The following is a 26318-nucleotide window of genomic DNA, read 5'->3' on the forward strand; positions in this document are numbered from 1 at the left end:
GAATGGCTAGAGTGTGCCATTGGAAGAGACGCGTTGCCAGTTTCTCCCCCTTACATTCCAGCTTTAGTGCAATCTCTGTTGAACTCGGGAAAGCCAGGACGTGTCCTAGCACCGCAAGGGATAGAGACGTTCGTGTTGACCGATGCCCTTACCACATCATTCTTTCTGCCTAAACTACACGTGGGGTTTATTGTAATCCAAGAGGATCCCTTTGAAGGGTTAGCAGATGAACTGTATGTCTTAAATTGTTTTCTAAACATCCATATTTGATAGGATTTGTAACATTTATTTATAATTAATTAATATTGTACTGTTCTAATCATACCTTTTATGTTATAATGCAAAGTTATTCTGAGCTGTTTGGAACATTGTGATGCAGTGGGACAGCTATAGCAGTTTCTATAAAAACTAAACCGTAACATTTATATATTGCATCAGGAGTATTTTATTCTCTATATAAATATATATATGGTAAATATCTGTCTGTTTTATAAATATATTCATTTACAGAAAGTATCGTTATGACACTATCTGCCATATTTTTATACATTTGTGATATGAAGTGAGTATTATACTTCTAATAAAAGGAGTTGAATTGTGGCTCCATGTGACTGTAACAGTATGAACCTCGCTCAACTTCTAGGCCCCAGCAGTAGCCTCTAGACATGACTCTCGGTAGCAGACAGAACGCAGCGTCTCTTTCTAAACCTGCAGGGGAAGAAAGTCGGATAGGCCCGTGAGGATCCCCGCAGGCCTTGTGGCCGGCCTCCCTCTCCTGGCTCTCGTCCTTGCTCGTGAGGAGAGAATGGCTTGAGGCATTATTCCTGGGTCTTCATGGCGAGAATGTGCTTCCCACTTAGCACTAGTGCAGAGCGTAGACCAAAGACTTGCCAGGGAACGTTCCTTGCTGTGCGATCAGAAGAGGCACCTGTCTGCAGATTTTGCAAGCCAGCTCTGTGCTCCTGAATGCTGTTCTCTGTCCTGGAGACTCTCGGCTGGGGGCTTGTGAGACACATGTGTGGCATTCTATTTTGAAATGCTTTTTTTGGTTACTGCTCTTTCCAATATATTTAAAAAGCTCCTGAAGCAATTCCAGATGTATAGAAAATCACTGTATCCATTTTTTTTTTCTTCCTGGGACTGTCCATTATAACAAGGTCATCATGCACACCTGTATATACACACAAACACACACACACACACACACACACACACACACACACCCCATCCGAACAGGACTTACCTTTCCCTCATTTGATCTCTTTCAACCCCCAAGTTACTCCTGGGTACCATCGAGGCTTCTGGCCTTCAAGTATTATACTCTATGTCTCTGGGCCATCCTTGACAGAAAGTCACTTTAGCACCATCATCTATCAGTAGGATATTAGATTTTTGGAAGTATTCTCTTAGCAATAATACTTTTCAATGTCCCTCCTCCCCCTCCGAGAGATATCTTCTCAGTATTTATGACTTGTTCTGAATTCTGAGAGTGTCAGCCCCCGAATGAAGTCAGCTATAATTGAAATGTGCTGAGTTACTGTTAACCCTCCCCTGAGATTTTGAGAATCATAGCTCTGATGATGATGACGATTATTATTAAAAAAAAGAGTCTTAGTTTCTTTGAAGCTTAAATCGTGTGCATATTGCATTTTTATATAAATACTATAATGATGTGTATTGATTATATATAGAGGTCATTTTAAGGTGCTTTTTATTTAATTTTAATAAGTGTAATAGACACTAAATTAAAACTCAACTGGGTACTATCATTGAAAGAATCCGAATCAATAGTTTTGCATGCTCTTCGGTTCTTTTTCTATCTGGTTCCTTTCACCAGTTCAGTACTGTTTGGGTAGCTCTGAATTCTGGCTTTTCCCAGGCATCTGCGTGGTTATACAAGGGAGGTGGACTCTCAGCAGTTGTTGCCTGGATTCTAATGACTCTAAAAGGGTGTATATTTAACCCTCCTTTTTCATACTAGATCTGTACCTTGTATGCCCCCTTGCAAACCAGAAACTACATTTTTTTTTCCTCTAGAAAGACTTCTCACTGTGCTGTGCGCTTAGAAACTGCGCAGTCCCATTGCCACGCAGTGGCATTTGAGGCTCATTGTCACCTAGGGGCTGGTTTCCCATGTTGTCATCCTTGCTAACACTGGGATCTCAGATGTTTGCCGAACATCTATATTCATGATGGTTCTTCCAAGAAGGGCTAGAATAACTGCCTTCTACCTAGAGCAAAGTAGACCTAACTGACGAAGAGTTGACGCCGACTTTTCGACTTTTCGCACATTCCCAGATTTGAGCCAGAAAATAGCTACAATGTTTGCAACTAGTGTTTTCGAGGTAGCTTTTATCCTCTTCTCAGCTCTTGTCCTTTCTGACTTTTCACTGATCCTCCGTAAGCGATCAGTGAACTACAATCTGCATTTCTAGCATGGAACTCTCTTCCTGCGCACAGAGGGGGTGGGAACGTGTTCTCGCCAATCTCACAGGCCTTCTCCTAGCTTTCAACTGTGTCTTCTCTGGTCGATGGAGAACTATTGACCTCACCCAGACTGCCATCTCTGATAGAAAGGACTTGAGGTAAAGTCGCCGAAGTTTTCAGTTTCTTTAGGAAGGGGAGTTTATGACATCCACGTTCTGTTATCCACCCCGACTTCCTAAAGGATACCAAGGTTGGAAGATGGCTTAAGAATTAACTTGGTTCTGTGAAAGTATCACAGATCTCCTTTTGAAAAGAAATTCTGCTTCACTGGTTTTCAACTTATACTTCTCTGCCAGTCTTGTTTTTCTTCCCAAAAGTTCTAAACGAACTTTAACTGAAGCTGGTTTAGTTTTGATCTGAAGTTTCTCTTCTCACTAGAGCCCAGTGCCAAAAGGGTGGTTTTGTTTTGTTCTGGTGTGTGTGTGTGGGGTGTGTGTGTGTGTGTGTGTGTTAAGGGGCTCCAGAAAGCTGTCTTGGCAGCAGCAGTTCTCAACCTGGGGTGGTTCCCCCCACCCCAGGATGCATTCGGCAATGTCTGGAGACATTTGGTTTTCACAGCTAGAAGGGGTGGCACGTGCTCCTAGGGTCTGGTGGCTTGAAGCCAGGGATGCTGCCAGCTATCCTACAGTAGACGGGACAGCTCCCTGGAGAACGGTCTAGCCCCAAACCTCTCTAGGACTGAGGTTTACAAGCCCTACCCTCCACCGTTCCGAGCCTACCAGCCTGCAGAGCCTGGCCCTAGCCCTGTTCTTCCCAGGCTACAGAACTACAGACGTGAATTGTTCAACCTCACGTTCTCTGCCACAATCTACTGACAGTATGCTTGAGTCCTTGGGATCCTGTCGTTTGTTTCCATTGTCTTGGAAAAGTGCATACTTTGGGAGGAGACCAGAGTTATTTTATAGCTGTTGAGAACTTAAATTCTAGGTTAGCATCCTTAGAAAATCCTTTATAGAGCCATGAGGCTTATATTTAGAAGCAAGCAACAGCCTGGCAGATTGGCATGAGTTTTACCAACTGCTCAAAGGCATCCATGGCTTTTAGCTGTGTCTCCCAAAAGAAAATATCTCTGTTTTTTATTCAAGTCATTTAATAGCTCTTACAAATATTAGCATATGGCAGACTGATTAGAAGCAAAAATCTATCGGTGGTTGTGATGTGGCTGTTATAGAAGTATTTGTGCTGTATGCCTTGGTTAAGTCTGTTTTAAAACATGCTTTAAGATTTACTGTATGCAGTTGTACTTTAATTCTAAGCTCAGAGCTGTGCCGGTCAGTCTATAGTCACGCCGTATATTATAAAGTGTGCTGTGGTTGTAGAGTTAACCCATTTAGCATGTTCCTAATCTGAAAATGAGTGGACTTCACTAGGAAATGCTATCTCATCTTCCCTTCCCAGTACCTCTTAGTTACTCTCATAGTATCCTTACTTCTTATACTAGTTTGTAGAGTAAATAAGGAAAAAAGCCATTTATTTTCTTCTAGCCATGTATTGAGAATGACTCACAAGTGTACAATTGCTTTCAAAGAGGGTTATTGTTGACGTGTGTGCAAGGATCTGTCCATTTCTGATCACCTAGGTCCTGATGGCGACCACATTCTTTCATTGCTAGAGCTCAACTGGGACCCAGCAAATGTGCATATTCTCTCCTGGTCAGAACCTGCGTTCTGGAGAGCATTGCGTTTATGTCTGGAAGTGTGTTACCGCCTACTTTCCAGTGAGCTGTTGAGCTCCACGTGGGTACCAGGTTCCACAGATGTGTGCTTTTGTGAACTGGGACACACTGAACCGAGTCAGAAAGTTGTGGACTCTTTCCTTGCCTCCTTCAGTTCGTCATTAATAAAGGACGTGGGCAGAGAAAACTTACTTATGGTTTAAAAAAATAATAACAATTCTGGTTACTTTGAAAGGGGCTGCAGAAAAGACAGTACAAATGTTCGAAGTGTCCTGTCACTTATCCCCAGGGCCAGAATCTCACAAGAAGGTCCTCTCAGAGATTTCAAAGGTCAATTCACAACAACTGAACTAGTTAAGCAGGTATGATTTCTTCCTTTTACTTCTTGACCAGCTGAGGTACAGTATATCTTGAGGTCTGGTTCAGCTGATTAAGAATATGACGCCTCTCATCTGTCTGTATACACAGGATATGGGAGGAGTAGGGTGGCTAGGAAACTCTGGGCCTGCTGCCCCATTCGGTTCCCTTTTGTTGTTTTAATTGAATTACTGTACAAGACGGTAGACTTGTGCGAGTCAGTTACTGTGTAAACCGTCATTTCCCATAGTGCTTTGTGACTTCATCAGCGTGCGGCCTGGTCCAGGCCCCACCTCCCTCCTCTCCGGGCACACAGCCATCTTCCTGTGTCTGTACTGTAGGCTCTTAACTGTGATCATGACTTGCCTTGCATCTTCATTCACCAACTGTTTGCTCCCAGAATCAAGGGAGGTTTGTCTCTTGTTTTGCCAGAAAAAAAATTTGAAACAGTCTCCACGCTGGATTTGTAGGGCCGGCAGAACTTTGGCAGTGACCTGGTCTCACTTCTAAGGCCCTTCAGTTCTCACAAGGTTAAGCTCTCTAAACCCCATTTGATCCTTGGATCCTATTTTGATCCTCCTTTGGGATCTGAAAACCGGGCTCCGTGTTGTATGCAGATTAGAAGTTGCCTTGTTCGCTACTCTTCCCACACAGAGTATCAGGGAGAAAGAGGCCTTATCTGTTCCTCCATCCCCCCTGTTTTGACAGATTGCTAAGAATTCCTCAGGACTTCCTTTGGTTGGGGATTTTACTTTCCCAAAAGACTGATCTGCTTCCTTTCAGGCATAGACAAGCCTGTCTTAGTGCTCTGCTTCAGGTCTAATCAGAAGAAACCCAGGAATAGAAAAGGTAGATGCCTTGACTTTTGTCCCTGTTGCGGGATTAAAGTGTTTATTGCCAGAGATGTCATACGCTCCAGTTCAAACTCTGTAGAGTTTCATGGAAAAACAAAAAAACAGACAAACAAACAAAACAATCCTACTCCTGGAGAATTTGTGAGTTCTCCACAATGGTTTAGATTTTCCAAAATGGGAAGCAAAGCGTGCAGAAATTTTTTTCTCACTACAGATATAATACAATTGAGTATAGTCATCAGTCTGTTTCCCTCTCCTCACTTACTACTCTTTGGTCACCGACTGAGTCAGGCTGGAGGGGTAATGCGGTGATTGAAAGATGTCAATTCTCACTGTAAACTTGGATTGATTAACAAAAACAACTAAACCAAACCAAAATCGTTGTTCCAAATTCCTATCTCCAAGAGTTGCTTTGTGCCATTTTGAATTCAGGTAGTTACTCTGTATATACTTAGACAACTATTCAGAGCTTCTTCACTCTTTAGTAAGTTTGAAGGGGGGTATCTGGGAAGACACAGAGCAGGGTGACATTGAGACCCTGTTCACTCTTACTATAGGGATAAGCCAGAATGATGTGACATCCAATTTGTGGTAGATGAAGAATCAGTGGCAATTCTTAATTGCAAGACTTTATAATCCATTATATAAAGTGTAACTCCATACTTTTTACTGTGGCAAGGGTGTGATGTGGTTGTTAATCTTTTTAATTTTTGAATCCAAACTGAATTTAAAGTGTTGAATATTTAAATTCCTCACAAGCTAATTATGAACCATTTGTAAAGTGTTTCTATAACTCTTTGTATCATGTGTTGGTACATCTTATCAAGTTTTTTCTGGCATGTATTCCATTCTAAACTTCTGTAAAATTTCTATTGTTGCTGTAAATATTATACAAATATCTACTCCGTGGTAACCTTCATTATCAGCATGAAATGGTTAATTTTTACTGAGCACAATGTATTTTTGAATGGATCTTCCCAAATGTCTTTAATAAAATGCAGATTTTGCACTGACTGATGTGACTGCCAGGCTGTCCCAATCTTGAGCACTGTGGTCCTTCGTGGTTGAACAGCCAGCAGCTCCGATTTAGTGATTTAGTTCCTTCGTTGTAAGAAACATTGAAAATCAAATGAAGAATCTTGGGCCTTTGAAGTTGTAATCAGTTTGAGGGACAGAAATTAATGTAAAGCAAGGCAAATCCTGTTATTTAATGATGTTGGTCTTTTTTTTTTTCTATTGATAAAGCTTTTTTCCCTTACGGCATTTGGAAAACTGGTTTCTTTTACTCTTGAGTGTTATCTTTACACGTTGCCAGATGCTCACTTGGTGTTTTGAGGAGGGTGGGGAGAGATGCCAACCTCAGGCTGGGTGCTATGGAGAAAGCAAAGATGGAAAGCTTAAAGGCCAGCAAGTGGCATGGTGGTTAAGGCTGTGGACTCCCACGTGACTGACTGAGGTTCGAATCCTGGATCTGAGGGCTTGCTTTCTCACTTTCCTTCTCTCTCTCTCTCTTTCTCTCTCTGGTGAGTACACAGGCCCTATAGCAAATCACAAAACAATAAAAATAATAAATAAAATAAATATTTTTTAAAGAAGATGAACAGCTTAATAAGGGTTTCCTCTGGTCCAGAGCAGGGGTCAGCAAACCTTTCCTGTAAAGGGCCAGCTCGTAACTATTAGGGGCTCTATGAGCCTTAGGGTATCTGTCGCCACTACTCAACTCTGCCGTTGCAGTGCCAAGGCAGCATGGATGCCGTGTAGATAAGTGAATGTGTCCACATTCCAGTAAAACTATTTACAAAAACAGGCTGCAGTTGCCTGACCCCTGTGTCAGGTACTCACTTTTGTCATTTGGGGTTGAAAGACCAACTGAGCAAATGCTCCATGCAGGGAGGGAAATGGGGGGACTTAAATTCTGCGGTAACTTTTATATAAAATATTCTTTATCTTTCTAAGCAAAGGGTAGGAGCTGAAACTCAATGCTTTGCATTTTTAAAAAGATCGTGTCAACTAACCCTTCAAAAGTGTCTTTGTAAGCAACATGGAAAGTTGTGGCCTGTGGTTTCATTTACACTTTCATCAAGACCAAATCAAAGTATCTGGGGCTTATAATTTTTCTATGTTTGTAGCACTTACAATGGCCAGGCATGATACCAAGAGTTTTCACTTTTATTGTCACATTTACTTTCCATAACCCAGTGAAGCTGGTACTATTCTTACCCCCATTGCATAGATGAGAAAACAGGTGTACATGCTTTGCGCTGACCTGCCTGAGGTCATCCAGTTTGGAAGTGGCAAGGCTAGGATTTGAAGCCAAACATGTTCACAGTAAAGCCCATAAACACTACTAAACGATAGGGCAATGCATCTCCATGGATAGAAAGTGTCATGGAGTATAATGGCAGTCATGATCAGATAGTGTTTTCCCATTAGTCTTCGAGTTTATTCAAGTAACTCCAAAGTTCAAATTTGCAAAAAAGTTTGCCTGAAGGGTCTGTAGGTGCAGAAACAAAGACAATTTAATCAAGTGAAGGGAAAGGATAACAAATTTGAAAAGGTTGTTTATGGGAGGAGTAGGTGGCATGGTGGTTAAGGCGCTGGACTCCCACCTGGCCAACCATGGTTCAAGTCCTGGGCCTGGCAGCTTGAGGATCACACCAGGCACCATGCATGCCCCAAATCCCAGGAGAATGGAGGAGAACAGATTGCGGTGTAGCTATTCTCCCTGGGGGATGATGTATCACTTTCCCTCTCATTATCTCTGTCTCTCTCTGGCAAACACACGCACCCTATAGCAAAATAAAAAGGCTGTCTGTGTCGATGAGATCAGTGTGCCAGCTGAGTAGGTAATGCTGAGCCCTCACAGTGCCTAGCATATTCTTCTCCACAAGCTCAGCAATTCATGTGCCACCTTGCACCCATCTCTCAGCAGGTGGTAATTAATGATTTGAGAATGGAACCTTTCACTGCAATAAGTCACTGGAGGGTCCAAAGACTGGTGACGTATTGATAAAAGCCCCGGGTCTGGAATCAGAATGCTTGAGTGGAGTCCTGGCCCTGTCACCTCCATCTCCTGTGACTTGAGGCACAGTACTTAACTCCTCTTTGCCTTGGTTTCCTTACTAAAATGGAGATACCTACTTGGCTTGAATGAGATGATAGCCTGCAAAGCACTTGATAGAGTCTCAATAAGTATTAGCTAGTATGACATCATTGCTGCTACTTGTGCCGCAGTTGGCAGCTCCATGAAGGTAGGAAAGTATGTCACCGAATCCCAATGCCGGTTACAGCGAGCTCGTTGGGTGGCTGCTAAGCACTTTAAATGCATGTATCCTATCTGATCTTCATTTCAGCCCTGTAAGGTGCTTGGGGTTAAGAACAGCCCAGCTGGGAGCTACTCTTGGAATCACAGGGAGAGCAATAGCCCTTGTGACCTCTTTGTCACCAGACCCCAGCAATTATGTTCTACATGGACAGCTTCTGTCAGCCTCCACTCGAAGGAGTGCAGTCTGGACTCTGAGAATGGACTCATAGCAGTGCCCATATTTAAAAGTACCTTTGCTTTGTCCAAGTAACCTCCTCTCCCAGAGTACCGGAATCACCTCACATTTGTTTTTCTCTTAATATTGACAGCACTTCATTCTGCTATATTCAGAACATTTCATTTAATTATTTTAAAATTTGCAAACTGTTCTATAGATTTTCCCAGTTTTTTTAAATCTCCAAATGTAGACTACACTCTAGTATTTCTAAAAATAAAAGTAAACATTAAAGTAAGAGTTATTTTTGCTACATTATATATTTTTTTCAATTGAAAGCTCCCTCCCTCCCCCACCAAGAGAAATGATACTGGAAACATGGCTCATGTATTTAACAGCAAGATTCTATTAAGCTTCAGATTTCCTTCAATAAAAGTTTTTTTGTATACATCATTCTGTCATAAATTGAATGAAGTAAATAATTAATATGCTGTCATAAGCAAATTACCTGCAGACAAATGTTTAACAGATTTTATATCTCATTTATTAAATTTCTGAACTATTGAACAATTTCCAGTGTGAAAGCCTAGCCAGCCTCTTTGCAGAAATTGACAAATTGGTCCTAAAATTCCTATGAAAATTCAAGGGACCCAGAATAGTCAAAACAATCTTGAAGAACAATGAAGTTGGAGGACTCACACGTCCCAACTTCTAAACTTCCTGCAAAGCTGCAGTAATGAAGACAGTGAGGTAACAGAGTTGTGAGTCCCAAAGTAAACGCTCACATTTATGGGCAATTGATTCTGACAAGGGTGCCAAGACCATTCCATGGAAAAAGAATAATGTTTTCAATAAATGGTGCTGGGACAACTGTATATCCACATATAAAAGAATGAGGCTGGACCCCTATCTCATAACATGTACAAAAATTAACCCCAAATGAATCAAAGCTCTTGAGCCGGCTTTGTGACACAACAGTAAAGCACAGCTCAAGAAAAACCAGATCCCACATGGCAACCGCAGTTGGAATCTCCAGCCTAGTCCGCCTTGAGACACACTTGCATACATGCAAGTATCCGAGATCCAAAGGGCTGGAGGACTGGAGGAAAGGGATCACAGGGTGACTAGACCCCTGAAGGATGCTTCTCTCTCTCTCTCTCTCTCTCCTCTCCTCTCCTCTCCCTCTCTCATGTGTGCACACACTCTGTCATGAGTAAAGAAAAAGAAATGTAAGAAATGGATCAAAGATATAAATGTAAAGGTAGAACCATAAACTTTTAGAAGAAAATAAAGGGAAAATCTTCATGACCTTGGGGTTGGTGATGGTTTCTCAGATACCAAAAACACAAGCAACCGAAGAGAAAAATCAATTGGACTTCATCGAAACTTAAGATATTTTGTGCTTCAAAAGACTCCATCAAGAAATTAAAAAAAAAAAAACAGAATAGGAAAAAATACTTACGAATCATATATCTGATAAGGGAATTTGTGGCTAAAAAATAAAAAAAACCATATGATAAGGGAATTTGTGGCTAGAATATAAAAAGACTCATAATTCTCAATAAACTATAAGCTGATTTTAAAATGGGCAAAGAATCAGAATAGACACTTTTCCAAAGAAGATGTACACCAGTAAACACAGGAAAAGATGCTCCACATCACTAGTTATTTGGGAAGTGCAGATCAAAACCATAGTGAGATATCACTTCACACACTCCAGGATGGCTGTAATCCAAGACGATAACAAGTATTGCTGAGAATATAGAGACACTGGAACCGTCATACCTTGCTGGTGGGAATGTAAAATGGTGCAGCCACTTGGGCAAGTAGTTCCTCAAAATGTTAAACATGGAGTTGCCATGGGACCACCCCTAGGTGTGTACCCAAGATAAATGAAAACATTCATCTGCACAGAAACTTGCACACAAATATCCATAGCAGCAGTATTCATAACAAAAAATAGAAACAGCTTCCAGATGCCCCTCAATGGATGAATGGATAAGTAGCAGTGTGATGTATCCACACACACCAGGATGATAATCAGCAATGAAAAGGAATGAAGTATTGATACGTACGTGACCATGAATGAACACTACGCTAAATGGAAGAAGCCAGTCACAAAAGACCACATAGCAATGATCCCACTAATATGAAATGTCCAGAACAGGCAAATCTAGACGAAGAGAGAAAGTAGATGAGTAGTTGCCTAGGCATGGAAGGAGGTGTGGAGTGCTGACTAATGGGTATGGGGTTTCTCTTTGGAGCAATGAAGACGTTCTAAACTTGCTTGTGATCATAGTACACAACTCGGAATATACTGAAAGTCATTGCATTGTATACTTGGAGTGGGTGGAAATTGTACGATATGTGAACATTAACTCAATAAAGCTGTTACAGAACAAATATTTCTGACATGAACAGATATTCGGAGAACCTTTACCCCAGCCTCATGCTTTCCTTCTCTCGTTTCTCCCTGAACTGTGTGCTTACTTGCTTCCTGTGTGTGCCACTTGTGGAAGTCCTTAACTCATAGGCCACTGCTATTTTCCGTGAAGACCTGTGTCGTAATAAAAATGTAGCTTTCCAGGGCCAGCAGGTGGCGTGCAGGTTAAGGTGCTGGATCCCACGTGGCTTACTTGTGTGATTTGAGTCCTGGACCTGGCAGCTTGAAACATCACAAGGAAAACATCTTGTATGCGGTAAAGCTGTACAGTAGTTAAATGTAAATTTTAAAAAGGGAAAGGAAAAATCATGCTGGGTGTGTGTGCATGTATGCCCAAAACCCAAGAGGAGACTGGAGAAGGGATTGTGGCATTGGCTGTTCCCCACTGGGGGATGATTTCTCACTTTCCCTCTGTGTCTCTTTCTGGTGAACACATGCCATAGCAAAAGCTTAAAAGAAAAAAAAATCCGTTTTCCAAATAGGGGTCTCCATCCAGTCATTCTGTCCAAGTTAAATGTGTCCTTCTGTCCCAAGGCCAGAGATAGGCCTACCCTACCAATATGTTTATATTTAAGAGAAGACTGGGCAGGGAAAAGCATTTTTATAGGTTCAAGTATATACATGGGGCTGAGAAAGATGCTAAGTTAGATAGAAAGCTCTTCCTTCCGAACCTGAGAACACCCAGGGAGCTTTGAAGCGGCCCGATCACAGAGCAGGTGATGTAATGTCCAGTGTGAGTTCTTTCACTCCCGTGGCATTTGGAAGCAGGACATAACTCAGAGAAATGAGTTTCTGTCCAGCAAGGGTGACATGGTATCTGGGGTCAGGATAGTCTTTAAGATTCTTGTTCTCTTCGAGGCATCCTCATCCTCCAACTTCACCCAATCTCAGCCGCTGCCTTCCGTATAACCTCTCCTGCCCACCCCCGCCAGCTCACTGCCTGTATTAACAGCCTCTTCCAGGGAAGGGCCTGGAAACTCTGGTCGAGGTCTAGATGACAAATGAGACTTCAATTAGTTCTCCCAAGCTTCCTGCTTAATGAACTCCTCCAGAAGGGGATATCGGACCAGGCTCATTCCTTCCTTCCCCAAGGGGTTTTAAGTACCAGGAGCAGACCTGTTTGTGTACTGCAAGCTGGAGGCTGGAGAGGGAGAAGCACGTGGTCCTTTTTATGGTGTGAGTTCTGGCCACTTCCTGCGAACGAGTAGTCAGCCAATGAGCTCCTCCGGGTAGCCAGTGCTAGGCTAGCTCCCGGGCCAGCTGTTCTCAAAATGTGAAGTTGGTTGAAACCCTAGGTGAAGGGAAATTCCACTGCATTCTGGCCTTCAGGGCTCCTAACTGCAGGAAAACCTGGCCGCAGATGGGTGATTGGCCTGAGTGGGCTGCAGAAAGGAGGGCGACATCCTGCACATGGCACCCTCCCAAGCTCTGCATTTGTGGGGTGAACACCAAGGCCCCCCGCCAGACCTCCCACCACCTTCAAGGTGCAAATGCAGGGCAGAAAGGCGCCTACCTTGGACCACTGGTCATTTGTCATGTCCAGGCTTTTAGGAGACGGGGACCATTGTGTGATGTGCCACAGGCATTTGTCCCTGCCACCCAGTCACACTGGAAACCTTCAAGTGCTTACCCCGCGCTTGAAAGTCCTCTGGTCATGACTCAATGAAAACTTCACTGGGAGGAACTGCAGGCCTGCTCCCCTTCTGCAGGCAAAAAGAGGCCTGGGGAAATGCAGCTCTTACATGTTCCTGTTTTGAATGTGATCAAGTGAAAGAAATTTGAAATGATCAGGGCTTTTCTGTGGCCCCTGGGACTGCACCTTTCACAGTGTGGCTAAGACAGAGAGACAGACAGAGAGAGAGAGAACACAAGCGAGAGAGCAGCAAATTACCCCTGCTCCTTAGGCTGCTCTAAGAACAGTGGTTTTAGGGACATTAACTTTGTTCTTTTCCTTGGCCCTGAGCGGGGAGTGAGTAAGTTCATTTTTCTTTCACTGAAATTGGAAACTGTATCTTTTTGAAAAAAAACGAACTATTCTCTACCCAATTCTGCATTTAAAAGTGTTTGTAAAATACAGCCCTGCTCACCACAGTGGTATGTTGGGGTCCCCCCAGGGCATGCTCGGCACCCCCCCACCCCCCGGGCGCCGAGGGTGAGGGGCGTCAGGCACACTTGCTGACACACTCCAGTAGCTCCATCCGGATGGCAATGCGCACGTGCCAGCCCAGTGGGACCAGTCGGATGAAGCGGGAGATGATGGGGGGTCGCAGCAGGTTCTGGACTGTGGAGGTTCGGTCTGAGTTTCCGTAGAAGACCTAAAGAGAGGAAGGTAATCCTGTGACCCCGTGTCAGGTGAAGGAGAAGGAGGAACATCTGTCTGAAGTGAGCCCCAACTTTTAACCTTTTTATCCTCGAGCATGCTGGCGCTCAGAGAATCCCCCTCCCCCAACCTTGGGCGACTGTCAGCCCTCCCATGCTCTGGACATGTCTGCGGCTCTATATGGGGACACACACACACACACACACACATATACACATCCAGTATGGTAGCTACTAGCCAGCCGCGTTTGTCTGTTTACATTTTAATGAATTTACATGGGACACAAATTCAGCACCTTTGTCACATTAGCTACACGTGACCCGTTGGCTGCCACATTAGACAGTACAGACATGTACATTTCTGTCATCTCACAAAGTTTATGGGATGGCACTGATAGAAAATCCCTTTTAGGCTAGACCGTGGCCTGGTGCTTAAGGTGTCTGGATCTCACATGGCCGACTACACTGTTCAAGTCCCAGACCCAGTGACCTGAAAAACAGGCTGTGTGTGTGTGTGTGTGTGTGTGTGTGTGTGTGTGTGTACCCAAAATTCCAAGAAGAGGGAGAGATGGAGGAAAAGGAATTATAGTGTGACCAGGCCCCATGGGGGGTGCTTTCTTCCGCTCCCTACGGGGGGTGCTTTCTTCCGCTCCCTACGTCTCTCTGGTGAGCACTTATCCCTCTGGCAAATTTTTTAAAAAGGAAAGAAAATGCCTCTTGACTTATCACCAATTGGGTGTTTTTTTTTCCTTTGCATTTTGACAAGTTTTAGGAAGGCCCTCATCACACGAGAGGAATATTCCCATGTCCCAAAGGCATTCAAAGTGGGGCTTGAGTCTAATTCATACCCGGCTCAGAGGTTGTGAGCCGAACGTCAATGTGTGCCCCTACTCTGATGAAAGCCCCAAGTACCCTTTAGACTGGGAAAAAAATGTTTTTCCAAAAGAACATACAAGCTAAAGGGAAGATTCTGGAAAGGGGAGGGTGCCGCCAGAGTAGAGAGGTTTAACTTAGTGTTTTCCAGGATGCAGTGGACATCAGACACTATTCCAAAGAGATCATTCTTGGCGCTCTTTTCAGAGTGGTGGTGCGCTGCCCGATGACCCTGGAACATTTCCATTGCCTTCTGGGTTTGTTTCCCAAAACATCTGCTGTGTGTGGCCTCATCCATCCACAAAACAGGGAGGGCTTTGTCTGCCATGATCTCGCTTTTCTTCCCAGGAGCAACACCCTCTCTAAGCTGTTTGTCCTTGGGCCTATTCAAGTAGGAGTCGGGAGAAAAGAGGGGGCATGGAACAGGCTCCTTTAGATTGTGCAAGTGCCGGAGCGGAGTACCTCTTTGCAAAAGCCACCGAGGCCTTCAGACACATAGGCTTGAAGAGAATTCTGTCATCTTTTGGAGATGCCAAGTAGTAAGAACAAAAAGGAAATGAGATGTCCACATAGCAAGATGATTTTTCATTGTGTTCGAACTCCTTGAAACCTCAACCCATGAATGTCTTGGACAAACTGTTGTCAGAGACTACAAAGCCTTCTGAGTCTCAGCCGCATGTGTCTGCTTAACCTGATTAAATATCAAAATTAGTCTGGGGAATTCCTTACTCTTAGGCAAAAGGATGATTAACATTTCCAAACATCTAGTGAGTTTTTAATTCATTTTCACTCATTGCAAATATATATAGTCAGGAGTGTACTATATTTATCTACGGTGAAGAAGACTTTGGTCTCAGTCCTCGAAGATTAATAGGATATAGACTGGCCCCAAGGTTTAAATACCTCTGTGTTTGCACAGAGCAATTTACATAGCTAAGTGGCTAATTGAGCTAGATTGTCAAAAGTTGCCCAGCACTCAGTCTCGATCAATAGTCAGGAGAGGCCCAATTGTACAAATGGATGATTATCGACCGACATCAGTAACAGATCAAGTCAGACTCATGAAGAAAAGATCCAGTGAGTTTGGGATAGTCCAGTTGGCTAATCTTGAATATTCAAGCAACTATATGTTGATAAAAGAATTCAAACACTATTTCTTTTGCAAGTAAGAGTGGCACCCAACGGCAAACAAACCATGCTGAGCTCTAACAAGGAAACCAAGCCAACTGGAAAAGAAGCACAGACAACCCGCCATGCCATTACAGAGGGCGGCGACAGGAGCAAGGGGACAGGAGGTCTGTGGTGAGCCTGACGTACCCGGTTGTTTCCGGTCTGGTCCTTATAGTACACCCAGTTCAGGCGCTCGTCTGTTCTGTACTGCACGCTGTACTTGGTCATCCACTCGTCGATATCACAGCGCCCCTGGGTGAGGATCCCCGAAATCACCTTGATCTCCTTCAGATCTATCTGTAACCACTGGCTGCTGTCTTGGAACTTGGAGAGCCAGGCACACCTGCCAGGAACACACCAAATTACCGGGAGCCTTCCCCCTGGGAACACCTGCCAAGAACCAACTGACTCTGGCTTGTTGGGGGGGGCGGGGATGCCAGCACCTGCAGAGTCCCACCCCCTGCAAAGCTCGGGTTGTCCAAACTGCAGTCTAGGGCGCACCCAGTCTTGTCCCCAAGAAGTGCCCAGCCTCCATTATGCTTGTATCTCATTCTTTCCCTCCCTGAACCTCTACCTCCCGAGAAAAATCACAGAGTCAACAAATTTGTCAAAGTAATGCCTCCAAGTGTAGCGAAAATTGCCTTTGGGTGTGCTTGAATGCATTTTTGTTCAAAACATGCAAGTGTTTGGTTATTCTACCCACCACCCTCCCTGTCCGTAGTCTCTCTGATGTTTCCTTCTCCAGAAGTCTGGTGCTGGTTTAGTTTTGACGTGTCTTAATTAGACTCTCTCATACCTGTCTGAGTCCCCTTCACGTGCTGCCTCCGTGGCATTCAGTGTCTACCATGTACAGAACTGGCCCAGGATCTGGAAGGGCTTTGATAAGTGTCAAGCAAATAAACCATTGGTACAACTAATTTCTCTTTTAGCTATAGCCATTGTAAATTCTGGAAGCCTATGGCTTTCTACCTCCTTTTTTTCCTCTTTTATTGAGCGTTACCATCTCCTGGCTTAGTCCTTGGGTTGCCTTCCAGACTTGCTCCTTGGGTGGCTCCTGATTTTAGACTCCTACCCCAGACCTGTTCTAAGTTCCAAATTCAGAGACCTCGTTGCCAGCTAGACAATTTCTCCTGGAGGTCCCACGGGATCTCAGATGAGGCATGTCCCCAAGTGAGCTCCTGAGTACCCCCACCCCAGCCCTGCTTTCAAGATTCATCTTTCAAAGTGCTACCCCCATCCTCCCAGACACTCACTCTGAGAGTCAGCTTGACCACTTCCTTTCCACCACCCCAAACATCCAGTGCGTCTTTTGGTTCTAGCTCCAAGTTTTCCAAATTCATCTACTTCTCTCCATCCTCACTGCCACCACTCGGCCCATGGGACCCTCAATTCTTGCTGTACCTTACTTAACTATTGGGTCTTTGGGAAAGTCAGGATGCATTCCGTCACAGAAAAACATAGAAAAACATGTCATGACTTTCCTGATGGCCTAATAGTTCCCCCTGCCCCATGAAATAACTCTCCCCACAGGAACTAGAGAACTTAACATACAAATCCAATTATGATCATCCTCAACGTAAAATCTTTATCTAGGGGCCGGCAGGTGGTGTGGTGGTTGAGGCACTGGACTGACACATGACTGACCATAGTTTGAGTCCCAGACCTGGTAGTGTGTTTTCTCACTTTCCTTCTCTCTCTGGTCAAATAAAATAATAATAATGAATGAAATTAAATAATTCTTTCAAAAAATAAATATTTAGTAGTCTGCTAATTGTCTCCCAATATCATCTTCCCATATCCTTTTAGTAATGAAAACCTCAAATCTTATCTGGGCAAATGGCCACCCAGCTAAGATTATGCTTCCCAATCTTCCTTGCACCTAGGTGGGGTCATATGACCAAATTCTGGTCAATGGGATATGGGCAGAAGTGGCCAGTAGGATCTGTTTGTATCCTTAAAAGAAGAGCATGTGCGCTGTGCTCTTGACTTTTTCTCTCCCTGACTAGAATGTGGCTGTGATAACAGAAGCTAGAGCATCCATCTTGGACCCCAACGTGGCAGCTTTATGTAAAGGATGGCAGGGCAAGCTAGAGAGTCTGGACCCTTGATACCATCAAGCTGCCCTAACAATCTTACACTGCCTAATGAAACTTTCAGGTGAGCAAGAAATACATTTCTCCATTGTTTAAGTCATTGTACTTTTGGGGGGCTCTTTGTCACAGCAGCAGAAACCTGTATGCTAACTAACACACATCCAGAAGCCTCCCATTATTCCTAAAGGCCCACAATCACTAACATGACTTGTGATGTCCCGCCCCATTGGACTTCTGTCTCCCTCTCTGTTTTATTTCTCCTGTGTGCTGGCCTTGTTGGCCTTGTTGGCTCTCCCCATCCCTGCCCTGGAGATGTCATCTCAACCCGGCCTTTCCAACTGCTGGCCCTGGAGTCTTCTCCCTGCCTTCCTTTGGCCAACTTTGCATCTCAGGTGAAATAATCTCTTCTTTAGCAAACCTTCCCTAGCACTTCAAATGGATGAGGTCTTTCCTTCTTCCCCATCTCCTCTACAGCACTCATCTCTGTAAAAATCAGCCATGGGCCGCTGTGCCCACAGTCCCTCTCCCCTCCAAACTGTGTGCTTCCTGAAGGCAAGGACCTCCTCCATCTCAGTCACTGCCGTACCCGCAGTCCTTGGCATGTGGGAGGACTCAATATTTGTTGAATAAGTAAATGCAGTTTGTGTTGTTCATTTACTAGAGAGAGAGAGAGAGACCTATTTTTTTAAAAGTACATTAAAGGGACCAGCAGTTAGCATAATGGCTATGTTGCTGGACTACCACATAGTTGAACGCGGTTTGCGTCCCGGACCCGGTGGCTTAAAACTCACGCCGGTCGCGTGTATGTGTGTGCCCAAGATCCTGAGAGGAAAATGGAGGAGAAGGGATTGCGGCGTGGCCATCCCCCCAGGGGGCGATTTCTCGTTTTCTGTGTCTCTCTGTCTGGTGAGCACACGTGCCCTATAGCAAAAAGCCCTCCAAAAAAAAAAAAAAAGTACATTAAAAAGAAACCACCAGGGCCACCTGCCCAGCTTACCCAAAGCCTTGACTGTTGAGCCGGGCCTTATTTGCAGTCCACGAAGAATACCAGCCCACGTACTGCTCCGGGTTGGAGCATGTGATCTGGTCTGGTGTGACCTCCCCTGACTCGAACCCTAGGGGCTTGTGATATGGGCATTCTGGGAAAGGAAAAGCAATACATGTTCAAACACTCACATCTCAATACCCGACAGACCCGAGACAACTGAAATAATGAAACAAACCCATCTCATTGGTGCTTTGGAGACAGTGTTGTCCTTGTCGGCGTGCTTCACAGTGGGCACAGCTGGGCCTTCACTATTCAGTGCTCGTGTGGGGAGTGAAGGGTGCAGAAAGGTAGGAGAAAGGGAATACCACAGAGACTCACAACATCCGTAAAAGCAGGGGGACGTGGTTTTGTGGCAACCTCACTTGAGGGAGGGGGTGCAATATTGAGAAATACTTCGCTTCCTCCACCAACTTAGAGACCTGGAAACCAAAAGGTGTGCAGTGACCTGTATTTAAACACATTATATCTTTAGTTCCCTCATTAACACAGGTTTTGCCCTCCTGCCCGATTACCTTGGGGTCCCTAATTGTCCCCAGGCAGCAGGTGATACCAGTTATAAGAACAAAACAATGATGAGTGGCAAGAAGGACGATTATATACTGAAACCGACTTCCCACTTGTGAATTGTAGTTTTCTCACCAGTTTAATGAAAGAAAGAAAGAAAACGACCAGGATATGATGCGCCTGAATGAATGCTGAATAAGGAACAGCTGAAAGGAAGTGCTTTTTCCAAATGACAATAGCCAGAGCTGGCGGATTGCCTGCTGCTTCCTCTCAGCTCTGTGTCCTCTCACATTAAAAACGGTGCTTGGTTGGGCCAGCAGGTGGCGTGGAAGTTAAGGCACTGGATCCCACTTGGTTGAGTCCTGGACCCAACGGCTTGAAAAATACATCGGGCACGCATGCTTGCATGCCCAAAATTCTCAGAAGAGAAAGGAAGAGAAGGGATTGTGGTATGTCCATCCCCTCCCCCCACTCCGCCACCCCCACCCCCTACTCCCCCACCTCCAACGCCAGAGGCTGATTTCTGACTTTCTCTTTGTCTCTGTTTCGGCCCCTGTCAGTCTCCCTTGTAGTTAGAAGTGACTATGTTACAGAGTTTCCAACCAGTGATATGTAAGAGGGAGATATATAAAATTCTCATGTCTACTGAGAATATCTGGTCAGGTTTTGCTTGCCCCTTGTTTCTTCCTGTTGCCTAGACTGAAGGAAGACATGCTGGCTGGGGCAGAAGCAGCCATATTGCACCCTGGAGGTAAGGCCAAGAGAACTGCAGAGACCTCAGCTCTGATATTTGAGCAACTCCCTACCCCTAATCTTTTTACCATGTGAGTCAGAACAAAACTCCTAACCCAAAAAGCCACTACACAGTGGGGGGGGGGGCACTTTTATTAGGAAATAAACCCAGTTCCAAACTGAATTTCTATAACAAATGATAAACTTATGTCAATACATTCTCTTGGTATTCTGATTTTGAGTAGTAAACTCCAAATAAGGCAAATAAAATGATTTTCTTCATGTGTCAATTCGAGTTCAGGTGAAGAGCTGAACAGATTGACTGGGGCACCACCTGGAACATTAATAAAAACCACTGCTGAAGCCTTTGGAGGACAATTTCTCATAAATCAGTAAAACTAAAAGAAACATGCAAAAGCTTGAATGCCATCTGAAGGTTCCAGAACATTTGCCTGCAGAAACGGTCACGTCCTGTCTCCAGAGGCAGAAAACAGAACAACTTTAGGTGTTGAACTTCCTTTCTGTCTTAAAGCACCAAAGGAGTAGGTCTGTCTCACACCAGTGTGTGCAGCGGCTGGGTGTGAGACGACTGCGTTTGCAGGTTATCAAGTGCCCAAGATTTCAGGAGTCTATTAAAATAATGTCAGTTTCTGGGAGAGAAAAGAGGAGCACTTTATGGGCCACTCAATCATGCCTTGTGTGGCCGGATCATCAGGGGAGCTTGTTAAGAATGCAGTTGCCAGACTTCCACCCCCAGAGCGTCGCGTTTTAACAAGCACATTTTCAAAGTGCACTTTGAAAGCCTTGGCCTGCGGGGAAGGCATTTTGCTGGCTGGAGGATGCAGAGGGCAGGGTGCCTGTGGGCTCCAGGCTCCTGCTGCCTGGAAGACAAGCCCAAGCAACCAGAGGGACAGGTCTCAGGCTTCAGAAAGTAAGGTTTCAGCTGGGTCCTTGATGACGGAACCTCCTTTTTTTTTTTTTAATATATATATATTTTTTGGTCTGGGCCACCAGCTCTGAGACAGGAGGCAGAGGAGGGAAAAGTCCATCTCAGCCCTTCCAATCACCTTATTCAAGGCCTTTTGCTCTTTCTCTGTTTTCCCCTCACATCTCCTTTCTTCCCAATGAGGCCATCTAAGGGTTAAGACAGCCTATTGTGCAGGGGAACCTGTTGGCAGTGGTCTGGGGGGCAGGGGGTGGGCCTGTGAGGACTTGTTCAGGCAGCTGGCAATCCGTGGGTCCGCTGGTTCACTTTGTGATCTAAAGCTCCATTTGTCCAGACCTGGATTCTGAGCTTACTCTCTAGGGGAGGCAATGATCTCACTGCCCCCGAGGCTTCAGCAGGCGCCTGCCTCCCAGGCGCAAGCCTCATCCAGCTGCCCCTGCAATCTCCCAGGTGAATATTTTCACCTAAGTAATCAAAGATTTGTGCCAAAACAGAGCCCTTCGTTGTCCAACCGTGCTCCCTGCCCAGTGTTCTGGGTCTCAGGTATTGAGGCCTCCAGCTCCCTAGCTGCCCACCCGGGAAATGTGTGATCTGGCCCAGGGGACAAGATGGAGACTCTGGACCAGTGGGTCTTAGCCTGGGCTGTGTCCTGGAATCACACGGGGAGCTGAGCTGCCGAAACACTGATGTTTGGGTCGTACCCCCAGAGATTCGGATACAGTTGGTCTGGGCTTCAGGATGAAGCTGCAGGTGATTGTAGTGGGCAGCCAAGGCCCAGAAGGCCTGCCTAGAGCCAGTGAGACCTGGGACTGGATCTTACTCTTCCTCGCTGTGAGTTTCAAGCTTCTTAATCTTTCTGGGCCTTGGTTTCTTTACCTGTGAATGGGTACAACAGTAATCCTTGCCTTCATAAAGTTACTGTAAGATTAAGTGAAATAATGAGGCTGGCAGTTGGTATGGTGATTAAGGGGCTAGATTTCCACATGGCCGACTATGGTTCTAGTCCCAGACCTGGTGGCTTTGCTTTCTGATTCTCTCTCTCATCAAATTGAATAATAATAAATGAATAATTCTTTTTTTTAAAAAAGATTAAGTGAAATAGTACTTGGAGACTGTAGGCTTTGTAGAGCACAGTGCCTGGCCAAAAAGCAGTGAGTAGGGTATACTCACGAGACTATGCTGATATCTTTCTGAATGTTGTATGTTTTTCTGACCAAGCGTTATCAGGGAGGAAATCCAGCATCCATGTACCCTACTCTGTCCTGCCCCCCCCCCACGCTGATAAGGGAACCCCTATCATACACAGAGAATGTGACCTTCCCAGGGCCCTGCCAATGGAATGTTGTTGTAGCTATAAACCTGTTTCTATATTCATTTTGTTCTTAAGGAAAAATCTGCTTCTCTGTGACTCAAGTGGCTCTTCTGAGTGGTTTGGTGATTAGCTGGACAGAAATGTATTTATAATGTGCTGCTACTCCAGGCTGTGTATACTTAATATACTAACCTTTTCTATTGAGTTGATATTATCTGGGTTTGTAGGCATGAAGACTACCCATGCTTAGAAACACTATTAACCCCAGCGGGCAGCAGGTGGCATGGAGGTTTAAGGCTCTCGATCAGGCATGACCAATTGTGCAGTTTGAGTACTTGACCTAGCAGCTTGAATGCCAGGCATGTGTGCATGTGTGTCTAAAATCTTTAAAGGAGACTGAAAGAGAAGGGATTGTGGTGTTGCCATCCCTCTTGGGGGTGATTTCTCACTTTCCTGCTCGCTCACGCACTCTCTCTCTCTCTCTCTGGTGATTTTTTTAATAGCAAAAACTTAAAAAAAAAAAAAAAAGGAATATTATCCTACAAAGGAAACAAAGAGAGTTTAGGGACATTCTTGGCAAGAAATTCTAGAGAGACATGGATATTGTTAGGCATATATGTTAGACTTGACTATATAGTCAGATATAGAATAATAAAGTATGTAGACTAATGTTGATGGAAGCATAGATTATAAACTTGAATACAATACAGAATATAAAATCTAGAATGAAAGTCGAGCATTAGGAAACCATTGGGTTTCTTGTACTTTCGACACCTTCCCCACCATGTTCACCGCTGTCAGGGTGCCCGGGTAATCTTGGCTCAACTGTGGAAAAGACAGTATTTTTAATAGCGTTAAGCTGCAGATTAGGCAGCCATAATGCACCTAGCCTTCTGCTCTGGGAGTGGGGCCCCCGCGCATTAACAGCCGTTGTGCACCTGTGAGTGCCACCTGGCAGCCCCAAGTGACCTCCCTCTGTCCTCTGTGCCTTCTAGGGTCTTCTGCTCTTCTAAGGCGGGCTCTGGAAGAAGCTATGAATCTCAGGGCCCAGAAAGAGGAAACCGAATTCTTTACATTCTGGTGAGAATCTGAGGCCTAGGTGTCAGGTGACTTCTGGAAGTTTGTAGCTAATCCTCCTACCCTGATCCATCTTTTTCATGGAAGAACGAATTAACAGCAATAATCAACCATATAACACAGAGGTTGTGTTTTTTTTCCTTCCTGAAACCATCTGCATCATTAAAAAACAAAAATTTTTGAAGAGCAGTTGTGGGCCAGCCAGGGATGTGGTGGTTGAGGCAGCTGAATCCCACATGGCCAAATGCGTGGTTCAAGTCTTAGACCATTGGCTTCTGAAACATGCTAGGTGCATGCCCGTGTGTCTGTTCCCAAAATCGCAAAAGGAAAGAAAGATGGAGAAGGGATTGTGGCGAGACCATCCCCCATGGGGGGGGGTGTTTCTCACTTTCCCTCTCTGTCTCTGGCAAGCACATGTGCCTTATAACAAAACACACACACACACACACACTGTGGGGAGAGAACACTTAAGCTAAAAGAACAATTTTAGACTTCAAGTTCATGGCCACTGTATAGGGGAAACAGTTTGGGGGACCAGGGTCATCTTCACATCCGTCAAACACAGGGCTCTTCTCAGCGTGGTCAGTGAAGCCAATCCACATAAATAATCTGTTTTCAATTTCTTCTTAGATAGAACTTCCTTGGAATGGAATTCCAGTAGGTCTCATGTCTCTAGTGAAAAGAACATTTGTTTCCACCAAATGGCAAATTTCTCCAGGGTGGAGACTATGCCTTTATTTCTGCCTCTTTCTCAATACCTGACATACCACACATAGTGAATGGGGGTGGAGGGAATTACATCCTAAGTGTATTAAGGAGGGTGCTTCACTATTGACTAGGCAGATCACAACCATGTTTTTTTTTTAAAAAAAAAAAAAAATTTTTTTTTTTTATTTATTTTTTAATTTTTTTATTTAATTATATTTATTCATTCAATTTTTTTTTCAATTTATTTTTTAAAATTTGACCAGAGAGGGAGAGAGGGAAAGTGAGAAAGCAAGCTACCAGGTCCAGGATTTGAACCATGATCACCATGTAAGATTGTCCAGGGCCTTAACTACCATGCCACCTGCTGGTCCCCTAAGATCACACCTCTGTTTAATGACCCACAAACTAATGCCATTGAACATAATGGGTTGTCCCATAGGAAAAACTCACAGAATTAACCAGAGCTTACTGCTTTCCTCACAAGTTCCCCTGGAGAACAGATTTGGTTCAGAAACAACTTCCTACCCCTTTAGTAAATAAGAAAACGGAGGCAGTAGAAGCCATTGTACCTTATCCCCCTACGCCTACAATTTGCTATTTTCATGCAAATGAAACGAAATAACCAAGAGAGGCTCACATACTGCACACACAGGCCTGTCTCTTGTGGAGCTATTCTTAGACAATTATGTAGAGTGACTGAGGCTGCACGGCTCCATCACAACTGGGAGAAAGGGTGTTGAGGCCAGTTTCATGCAAAACAGGCCTAAGCAATAGAAATGATTAAGCATTGCAAATACTTCCAGGACTGTCCAGGCCTCTGCAAGTCTAATCTGCTCACTCCTTCCTCAGGTGAGAGCTCAGAGGAAGCAGGAACAACAGAACTGTCCCTTATTAAACACTCATTTGCCAGGTACAGCACAAGATGTTTTAATGCCTTGTCTTATTTAAATCCTCACTAAGAACCCCTTAGAGCAGGGGTCAGCAAACTGTAGCTCTTGGCTCACCGCCTGTTTTATAAAGTTGAATTGGAACACAGCCATGCTAGTGTATTTACATATGGTCTGTGGCTGCTGTCAAACTCCAGCTGGCCGCTGAACGGAGTGCAGTAGTTGTGACAGAAACGATGTGGCCCACAAAGCCATAACATTTACTGTCTGGTCCTTTACGAACTAAGCTTGGTGGCCTCTGTCTTAGAGGATGACATTCATGTTAGTCAGGATCGGACATGGTAGCTGCAGAACACAGTGTCCCAGAGACTTCAGAGGCTTCACACAGCACCGGTCTTCTTCATTCGGGTGACTTGTCTACTGTGGGCAGTCAGGGGGGTCTCTACACTTCATCATCTAGGGACCAGGCTGAAGAAGAAGCCAGTGTGTCAACAGGTGGCTTCACAGCAGGGAAGGAACAAACTGGAGAGTCGAGCAGCAGCCCCTCAGTGCCTCATTTTGGAAGTGCTGGCTGTCTGGCAGGAACTGCTCTTGTGACTTCACTGACTGCAAGGAAGCTGGGAAGTGTGAGGGACACCCACGGCTGCTGGGTGAGCACTGAGCATCCAGCACAGTGCTGTCAGGTCTGCTGGACAGAAAAGAAGCAAATGGCAGTCTCACAGTTCAGCAGTGACATTGCCAGGATTCCAACTCCGGTTTTCCTGGCTCTGAAGCCTGTGAACTTCTCAAAATGCCATGCTGCCTGCCATTCATTCCTTTTCCATCAGTTCTGTGAATGCACTTCATTGAAAGGTATGGCCCACCTTGCCATCTCGAGCAGGCCAAGGAGGGCTCCATGACCATGACATCAGTGCAGTTTGCTGAAACTGTGGCCAGTGTGAGCCTTGGAGCTCAGAAACCAACTAGAGAAAGCCCAGTGCTATGGTTCAGGTGTCTCTAAGTTCATGTGCTGAGATCTGGTTGTTAACAGCATTAAGAGGGTGAAAATTTGAACCAGTTACTGTGTTAAAAGGTGGTGCCTCTGGGGGACCAGCAGATGGCGTAATGTCTATGTCACTAGACTCTCATGTAGTCGACTGCAGTTTGAGTCCCGGACCCAGTGGCTTAAACTCACGCCGGGCGTGTGTGTGTGTGTGTGTGTGTGTGCGCGCGCGTGCCCAAGATCCCGAGAGGAGAATGGAGGAGAAGGGATTGCGGCATGGCCATCCCCCTTGGGGGTGATTTCTGTCTTTCTGGCGAGTGCAAACGCCCTATAGCAAAACAAAACAAAAAAAAACCTCTCCAAAAAAAAAAA

General features: G+C 44.8%; 1 protein-coding gene across 1 annotated transcript in view; it reads right to left on the reverse strand.

Moving 5' to 3' along the window:
* Window positions 1-13457: 13457 nt before the first annotated feature.
* The window catches only part of RS1 (retinoschisin 1), a 29199-nt gene continuing 16338 nt past the window's right edge, over window positions 13458-26318 (reverse strand). Inside the window, exons 4-6 of the mRNA XM_006157972.2 lie at window positions 18748-18889; window positions 15805-16000; window positions 13458-13610 (exon numbers count right to left, since the gene is read on the reverse strand). Of these exons, the coding sequence (XP_006158034.1) occupies window positions 13458-13610; window positions 15805-16000; window positions 18748-18889 (491 nt within the window). The remainder of the gene's footprint in view (window positions 13611-15804; window positions 16001-18747; window positions 18890-26318) is intronic.

This window comes from Tupaia chinensis, unplaced genomic scaffold (assembly GCF_000334495.1).
Source record: "Tupaia chinensis unplaced genomic scaffold, TupChi_1.0 Scaffold000567_1, whole genome shotgun sequence".
Classification (NCBI taxonomy): domain Eukaryota; kingdom Metazoa; phylum Chordata; class Mammalia; order Scandentia; family Tupaiidae; genus Tupaia; species Tupaia belangeri.